The sequence below is a fragment of the Schistocerca nitens genome, chromosome 3 (genome assembly GCF_023898315.1).
Source record: "Schistocerca nitens isolate TAMUIC-IGC-003100 chromosome 3, iqSchNite1.1, whole genome shotgun sequence".
NCBI lineage: Eukaryota > Metazoa > Arthropoda > Insecta > Orthoptera > Acrididae > Schistocerca > Schistocerca nitens.
Window position 1 is genome coordinate 279,361,800 of NC_064616.1, and position 9,542 is coordinate 279,371,341.

General features: G+C 45.5%; 1 protein-coding gene across 1 annotated transcript in view; it reads right to left on the bottom strand.

Moving 5' to 3' along the window:
• The window catches only part of LOC126249574 (intracellular coagulation inhibitor 3-like), a 200,968-nt gene extending 193,164 nt beyond the window's left edge, over positions 1–7,804 (bottom strand). The window contains exon 1 of the mRNA XM_049951239.1: positions 7,669–7,804. Within this exon, the coding sequence (XP_049807196.1) occupies positions 7,669–7,744 (76 nt within the window). The 5' untranslated portion in view covers positions 7,745–7,804. The remainder of the gene's footprint in view (positions 1–7,668) is intronic.
• Between the last annotated feature and the right edge of the window lie 1,738 nt (positions 7,805–9,542).

Consider the following 9,542-nt stretch of genomic DNA (forward strand, 5'->3'; position numbering starts at 1 on the left):
TTCCGTTCAATTGCTCGAGTTGATATTAGTCAAGAATGCCTTTAAGGCGACAAAGACGCCATCATTGACACCTCAATGAGTTTGAACGAGGCTTTGTAATAGGGCTACGAGAAGCAGAATGTTCCTTCCGCGATACTACAGGAAGACTTGGCAGGAATGTAGCCACTGTACATGACTGCTGGCAGCGGTGATCACGAGAATGTACGGTAGCAAGAACACCGGGCTCCGGACGGCCACGTAGCACTGCCGGGAAAAAAGACCATCGAGTTCGATGTATGGCTCTGGCTCATCTTACAGCATCTGCAGCAACAATCTGAGCACCAGTCGGCATCATAATGACACAACGAGCTGTTGCAAATCGATCACTTCAAGGACAGCTCAGAGCCAGACGACTTGCAGCGTGCATTCCATTGACCCCAAACCACCGCCATTTGCGACTTCAATGTTGTCAAGCGAGAGTTCATGGGAGGGCAGGTTGGAGCTCTGTTGTGTTTTCAGATGAAAGCCGGCTTTGCCTCGGTGACAGGTTGGTTGGAAGGAGGCCAGCTGAGGGTCTGTAACCAACCTGTCTGCTTGCTATACTCACTGGAAGTACACCTGGAGTTATGGTCTGCGGTGCTGTTTCGTATGATAGAAGGAGCAGGAGGAAATTTGTGCGTCTGTCTGGTGATTCGACCATTCATGAACAGTATTCCAGGGGGTGTTTTCCAATACGATATCGCTCGTCTACATACCTCTGTTGCAACCAAATATGGACTACAGAGTGTCGACATGTTGTGCCTTGTCCTGCTCGATCACCTGATCTGTCTCCAGTCGAGTACGTATGGGACAACATCGGACGACAACTCCAGCGTCATCCACAAACAGCATTAACCGTCCCTATATTGACAGACCAAGTGCAACAGGCATGGAATTCCATCCCATAAACTGACATTCGGCACATGTACAATGCAATGCGTGCTCGTTTGCGTGCTTGCATTCAACATTCTGGTGGTTACACTGGTTATTAATGAACAAGCGTTTCGCATTTACAATAGCTTATCTCACGATTGCATTAACCTGTGATCTTGCGACGGTTCTAGGCGCTACAGTCTGGAACCGCGCGACCGCTACGGTCGCAGGTTCGAATCCTGCCTCGGGTATGGATGTGTGTGATGTCCTTAGGTTAGTTAGGTTTAAGTAGTTCTAAGTTCTAGGGGACTGATGACCTCAGAAGTTAAGTCCCATAGTGCTCAGAGCCATTTGAACCATTTTGATCTTGCGACGTTAATCTCGTAAATATATTACGTAGACAAACGTATTCCTGAAATTTTATTCCTCTACATTAACTATTTCTTGGTGTTACCAATTTTTCCGTCAGTGTAATATTATTTTTATTTTCTTCTTTCATTTTTGCTGCATGAGAAAGTACACTAAAAAATTTATGTCCGGCACAAAGTTTTTATCTGCGATGGCTTTAAATGTATGCTACCATTTAGAGATGTTTCCAACTGCGAATTAGTACTCATTACTAAATTTAGTGTTAATGTCATATGGCCTTTATTTTTTCCTGGCAGGGTATCATATAAAGGAGTACAGCAATGAAAACAAACATTTATAGCATCTGCAGATTTAGAGAAGGCTTTTGCAGCGTTGACTGAAATTTACTATGAGAAATTTTGAACGTAACAGGAAGCGAACTGTTATGTAAAACTAGTACAGAAACCACATTGCAGTTATAAGAGTCTAAAGGTATAAAAAGGAAGCATAATTGAGAAACAAGGGAGCCGATGTTGCAGCCTATCTGAAAGGAGAATTAAAGTTCAGAGAGAATTTAAAAAAAAACTTTGACTTTTGCTCCTGATATTGTAAGAGTAGTTGGGCACAATCGACAAAACTAAAACTAGAGAAATGGAGAAAAGTCTAATTAAAACACGCGATGTTGAGGGAATTAAGTTCGTGAGTGAAACACTAAAAATAATAAGTGAGTTTTGCTATTTGGGAGTAAAATGATTGACGATGGCAGAAGTAGGGGGAATACATCGGGCAGAAAGAAAACAGCGAGAAAATCGTTTCTGAAAAAGAGACTCATTTTAACTTCTAATATAGCTTAAAGATTTAGGAAGACTTTTCTCAAATTATTTGCCTGGAGCGTATCCTGGTACGGGAGTGCAAGATGAACGTTAAACAGTACAAACAAGAAGAGACTAGCAGCTTTTGAAATGCAATACTACAGAAGAATGCTGAATAATAGTTGAGTAAATTGGATAACTATTGAATCGGGGAGAAAAGAAATTAAAGACACAACTTGGACAAAAGAAGAACACAGCTGATTCGACACACCCTCAGCTATGAAGAAGGAGTTGTGCGACATAAACAAAAGTTGGTAGGCGTGTTTATACACGTGAAAGATGATGTCTATTTAGATTTCTTACCAGTCGCACAAGAGTGGCAGTCGCAACGCTACTACGAGAATGCAAATCAGGTGTCCTTTAAATACACGCTGTAACGGTCGTGAGCGTTAGTTTCCTTTGAGATAGGATGTGATGAGTTGATATTAGTCAAGAATTCCTTTAAGGTGACGAAGATGCCATTATCAACATCTCACTGAGTTTGAACGCCGGCGGTGGTGGCCGAGCGGTTCTAGGCGCTTCAGTCTGGAACCGCGCGACTGCTACAGTCGCAGGTTCGAATCCTGCCTCGGGCATAGATGTGTGTGATGTCCTTAGGTTAGTTAGGTTTAAGTAGTTCTAAGTTCTAGGGGACTGATGACCTCAGAAGTTAAGTCCCATAGTGCTCTGAGCCATTTGAATCATTTTGAGTTTGAACAAGGTCGTGTGATAGGCTACGAGAAGCTAGATGTTCCTCCTGCGATATTGCAAAGAAGCTTGGTAGGAATGTAGCCACTATACGTGATTGCTGGTAGCGGTGGTCACGAGACTGTACGGTGGCAAAAACACCGGGCACAGGAAGGCCACGTCACACTACCGTGAAGGAAGAAAAAAATGGTTCAAATGGCTCTGAGCACTATGGGACTTAACATCTATGGTCATCAGTCCCCTAGAACTTAGAACTACTTAAACCTAACTAACCTAAGGACAGCACACAACACCCAGCCATCACGAGGCAGAGAAAATCCCTGACCCCGCCGGGAATCGAACCCGGGAACCCGGGCGTGGGAAGCGAGAACGCTACCGCACGACCACGAGATGCGGGCTCGTGAAGGAAGACCATCTTGTTCGGCATATAGCTCTAGCGTATCGTACAGCATCTGTAGCAGCAATCTGAGCAGCAGTTGGCATCATAATGATAAAACGAGCTGTTACAAATCGGTTACTTCCAGGACAGCTCAGAATCAGACGCCCTATAGCGTGCATTCCACTGTCCCCAAACCACCGCCACGTACGACTTCAGTGATGTCAAACGAGAGACCTCATTGGAGGACAGGAGGAGGTCTGTTGTGTTTTCAGATGAAATCCCGTTCTGCCTCGGTGCCAGTGATGACCGTTTCATGGTTATAAGAAGGCCAGTTGAGGCCTGCAACCAACCTGTCTGCGTGCTAGACACACTAGGCCTACACCTGGATGTACGATTTATGAACCATTTATGAACAGTATTCCAGAGAGTGTTTTCCAACAGGATAACGTTTGCCCACATAGAGCTATTGTAGCCCGACTTGCACAACAGAGTATCGACATGTTGCCTTGGCCTCCACGATCATCAGATCTGTCTCCAATAGCGCACGTATTGAAAATCATTGGACAACACCTCCAGCGTCGTCCACTAACGGCGTCAACCGTCACTGTTTTGACCGACCAAGTGTAACAGGGATAGAACTCCATCCCACAAACTGACATGCGGCACCTGTATAAAAGATATATGTATGATCGGTTACTTCAAGGACAGCTCAGAACCAGACATCCTGTAGCGTGCGTTCAACTGAGCCAAACCACCGCCATGTACGACTTGAGTGGTGTCAAACGAGAGTTCATTGGAGGACAGGGGAGGTCTGTCACGTTTTCTGATGAAAGCCGGTTCTGCCTCGGTGCCAGTGATGGTCGTTAGATGGTTAGAAGGCCAGTTGACGGCCTGCAACCAACCTGTCTGCGTGCTAGACACACTAGGCCTACATCTGGAGTTATGGCCTGTGGTGCAATTTCGGATGAGAGCAGGAGCAAAATCATGATTATCTCACGCTGCCTGACTGCAAATTTGTATGTCAGTCTGGTGATTCGACCTATTAGCCTACCATTTATGTACAGTATTCCAGGGGTGTTTTCCAACAGGATAACATTTGGCCACATGCAGCTATTGTAGCCCGACTCGCACAACAGAGTATCGACATGTTGCCTTGGCCTCCACGATCATCACATCTGTCTCCAATAGCGCACATATTGTAAATCATTGGACAACACCTCCAGCGTCGTCCACTAACGGCGTCAACCGTCACTGTTTTGACCGACCGAGTGTAACAGGGATAGAACTCCATCCCACAAACTGACATGCGGCACCTGTATAAAAGATATATGTATGATCGGTTACTTCAAGGACAGCTCAGAACCAGACATCCTGTAGCGTGCGTTCAACTGAGCCAAACCACCGCCATGTACGACTTGAGTGGTGTCAAACGAGAGTTCATTGGATGACAGGGGAGGTCTGTCACGTTTTCTGATGAAAGCCGGTTCTGCCTCGGTGCCAGTGATGGTCGTTAGATGGTTAGAAGGCCAGTTGAGGGCCTGCAACCAACCTGTCTGCAAGCTAGACACACTAGACCTACACCTGGATGTACGATTTATGAACCATTTATGAACAGTATTCCAGAGAGTGTTTTCCAACAGGATAACGTTTGCCCACATACAGCTATTGTAGCCCGACTTGCACAACAGAGTATCGACATGTTGCCTTGGCCTCCACGATCATCAGATCTGTCTCCAATAGCGCACATATTGAAAATCGTTGGACAACACGTCCAGCGTCGTCCACTAACGGCGTCAACCGTCACTGTTTTGACCGACCAAGTGTAACAGAGATAGAACTCCATCCCTCAAATTGACATGCGGCACCTGTATAAAAGATATATGTATGATCGGTTACTTCAAGGACAGCTCAGAACCAGACATCCTGTAGCGTGCGTTCAACTGAGCCAAACCACCGCCATGTACGACTTGAGTGGTGTCAAACGAGAGTTCATTGGAGGACAGGGGAGGTCTGTCACGTTTTCTGATGAAAGCCGGTTCTGCCTCGGTGCCAGTGATGGTCGTTAGATGGTTAGAAGGCCAGTTGAGGGCCTGCAACCAACCTGTCTGCAAGCTAGACACACTAGACCTACACCTGGATGTACGATTTATGAACCATTTATGAACAGTATTCCAGAGAGTGTTTTCCAACAGGATAACGTTTGCCCACATAGAGCTATTGTAGCCCGACTTGCACAACAGAGTATCGACATGTTGCCTTGGCCTCCACGATCATCAGATCTGTCTCCAATAGCGCACATATTGAAAATCGTTGGACAACACGTCCAGCGTCGTCCACTAACGGCGTCAACCGTCACTGTTTTGACCGACCAAGTGTAACAGAGATAGAACTCCATCCCTCAAATTGACATGCGGCACCTGTATAAAAGATATATGTATGATCGGTTACTTCAAGGACAGCTCAGAACCAGACATCCTGTAGCGTGCGTTCAACTGAGCCAAACCACCGCCATGTACGACTTGAGTGGTGTCAAACGAGAGTTCATTGGAGGACAGGGGAGGTCTGTCACGTTTTCTGATGAAAGCCGGTTCTGCCTCGGTGCCAGTGATGGTCGTTAGATGGTTAGAAGGCCAGTTGAGGGCCTGCAACCAACCTGTCTGCAAGCTAGACACACTAGGCCTACATCTGGAGTTATGGCCTGTGGTGCAATTTCGGATGAGAACAGGAGCAAAACCATGATTATCTCACGCTGCCTGACTGCAAATTTGTATGTCAGTCTGGTGATTCGACCAAGTAGCCTACCATTTGTGTACAGTATTCCAGGGGTGTTTTCCAACAGGATAACATTTGGCCACATGCAGCTATTGTAGCCCAACTTGCACAACAGATTATCGACATGTTGCCTTGGCCTCCACGATCATCAGATCTGTCTGCAATAGCGTACATATTCAACATCATCGGACAAAAACTCTAGCATCGTCCACTTACAGCGTTAATCGTCCCTGTATTGACCCACCAAGTGTAACAGTTATGGACCTACATCCCACAAACTGACATCCGGAAACTGTACAAAAAAATATATGTACTACTGTATGCTCGCATTCAACATTCTGGTCGCTACTTGGATTATTAATGTACCAGCATTTCACATTTACAATGGCTTATCTCGCGTTTACATTAATCTGTGATCTTGCAATGTTAATCACTTAAATGTGTTACCTAGACAAATGTATAGCCGGAGCTTGATTGCTCTACATTAATGTTTTTTTAGTGTTGCGATTTATTTCCAGTTAATGTAGAATCTAACGTAATTTTGAGTGTTATCCCAGTCTGTACGTTGTACTCGTATTCGCGGATGTGAACAACAAAGAAACGCCAATGTGGTGGCGAATGACGTGAAAATATCCGATTCGAGTCTCAGTGGTGAAACAAGTTTGCATGATCTTTTATTTCGCCAGAGAATGGAGGGCAGTTGGTGGCGCACAGTTGACGACCACCAAACAGTGTCCCAAGATTGTGAGAGATGTACTGCGGACGTCGCCGTTGTCTCAGAGAATGAGGGTAGATGACACAGTTGATGATCATTAGGCAAATAATGTGTAAATTAAGCACGGCGGCCACTATGCAACGAGGAGTCTGGCCTGTCAGCTGGCACCGGGTTTCGCTTCACTCCATCTCCTGCTGTTTCTCTTATTACCCGTAATATCGCAAATACAGCTCTAGCCAAGTCAACACTCATCACAGTGAGCCACACGACGCACTTAACACACTCGACACGTTACACCAAGTGAGACTGATCTTAAACCGTGTCCCCCACCCCCTACTAAAAAAACTCTAAAACTTAGTTACGGCTTTCGAATTCGAACAAATGACTAGACAGTACCCTTACCGATGCACAGGAGTGGAACAGACTGTCGTTGTCCGTCGAAGAACACTATTTTCACATTCACTTTTTTTCAGTTAAGACAGCAACACCAGCAACATAAAAACACATCATCATATCAAACTGAATAAACTACAGGGCACTACGAGACACGAAGAATGAGTCTGATGAGCCGTTGGATAATAATCAAAGGTTAGTTTCATTCACGAAGAACTTCTTGAAATATTTCGAGTGCTAGTATTCATCGTCAAATGGTTCAAATGGCACTGAGCACTATGAGATTTAACATCTGAGGTCATCAGTCCCCTAGAACTACTTAAACCTAACTAACCTAAGGACATCACACACATCCAAGGCAAGATTCGAACCTGCGACCGTAGCGGTCGCGCGGTTCCAGACTGAAGCGCCTAGAACCGCTCTGCCACTCCGGCCGGCATTCATCGTCAGATTGTGCCAATATTTCACTAGTATTTACTTAACTCCTGTGCAAAAATCTTAAGGCACAGAGACGAAAATTCAGCCGACACTGATCGGCGCGCAGCAGTCACGGGTATAGCGTGTCTCGCAGACGCGGCGATGTCATGCAGAAGGGAAGAGCCGGCGCTTACCTGCGGCTGCGGGACGCATGGTGTATCCGCTCCGGCGTTGTCCTGCACTGTGAGAGGCGCGCCGGCTTTCCAGCATCTGGGTCACTCACCACTCTTACTTTCCGTCGCGCTTCGCCGCCGGAAAGGTCGGCTTGACCCACAGAACCCACGGGTGTGCGTGCCGTTGTAACGTACACGTAACACAAGCAAGTGGAGAAAGTAGCTGCTATTCGCAGACAGTTGGGGCTCGTCAAGGCCGTCCACATTTGCATTTCTTTTTTGCGGTTCGTGTGTATCCACGAACGCATACTGAGCCGATTAGAGATTGAGCGCAAAGAGCTTATTAGCCTTAATTTGAGGACCGTATCGTGATGTAACCCACTACAACTACTCGAAGTGTAAATAAACCCATTTAACTACCTTTGACAAAGAACCGATAATGGTATTCGATTTATTATAACAATATTTACAGGTCAGTTGAGACAGTAATCGCAATTGGTGTGCCGGCCGCTGTGCCCGAGCGGCCCTAGGCGTTTCAGTATGGAACCGGGCTGCTGCTACGGTTGCAGGTTCGAATCCTGCCTCGGGCATGGATGTGTGTGATGTCCTTAGGTTAGTTAGGTTTAAGTAGTTCTAAGTCTAGGGAAAAAGAATGGAAAAACTGGTAGAAGCCGACCTCGGGGAAGATCAGTTTGGATTCCGTAGAAATGTTGGAACACGTGAGGCAATACTGACCCTACGACTTATCTTAGAAGAAAGATTAAGGAAAGGCAAACTTACGTTTCTAGCATTTGCAGACTTAGAGAAAGCTTTTGACATTGTTGACTGGAATACTCTCTTTCAGATTCTGAAGGTGGCAGGGATAAAATACAGGGAGCGAAAGGCTATTTACAGATTGTACAGAAAGCAGATGGCAGTTATAAAAGTCGAGGGACATGAAAGAGAAGCAGTGGTTGGGAAGGGAGTGAGACAGGTTTGTAGCCTCTCCCCGATGCTATTCAATCTGTATACTGAGCAAGCAGTAAAGGAAACAAACGAAAAGTTCGGAGTAGGCATTAAAATCCATGGAGAAGAAATAAAAAATTTGAGGTTCGCCGATGACATTGTAATTCTGTCAGAGACAGCAAATGACTTGGAAGAGCAGTTGAACGGAATGGACAGTGTCTTGAAAGGAGGGTATAAGATAAACATCAACAAAAGCAAAACGATGATAATGGAATGTAGTCGAATTAAGTCGGGTGACGCTGAGGGAATCAGATTAGGAAATGAGACAGTTAAAGTAGTAAAGGAGTTTTGCTATTTGGGGAGCAAAATAACTGATGATGGTCGAAGTAGAGAGGCTATAAAATGTAGACTGGCTATGGCAAGGAAAGCGTTTCTGAAGAGGAGAAATTTGTTAACATCGAGTATAGATTTAAGTGTCAGGAAGTCGTTTCTGAAAGTATTTGTATGGAGTGTAGCCATGTATGGAAGTGAAACATGGACGATAAATAGTTTAGACAAGAAGAGAAAAGAAGCTTTCGAAATGTGGTGATACAGAAGAATGCTGAAGATTAGATGGGTAGATCACATAACTAATGAGGAGGTATTGATAGTATTGGGGAGAAGAGGAGTTTGTGGCACAACTTGACCAGAAGAAGGGATCGGTTGGTAGGACATGTCCTGAGGCATCAAGGGATCACCAATTTAGTACTGGAGGGCAGTGGGGAGGGTAAAAATCGTAGAGGGATACCAAGAGATGAATACACTAAACAGATTCAGAAGGATGTAGGCTGCAGTAGGTACTGGGAGATGAAGAAGCTTGCACAGGATAGAGTAGCATGGAGAGCTCCATCAAACCAGTCTCAGGACTGAAGACCACAACAACAAGTCTAATGGTCTGATGACCTCAGATG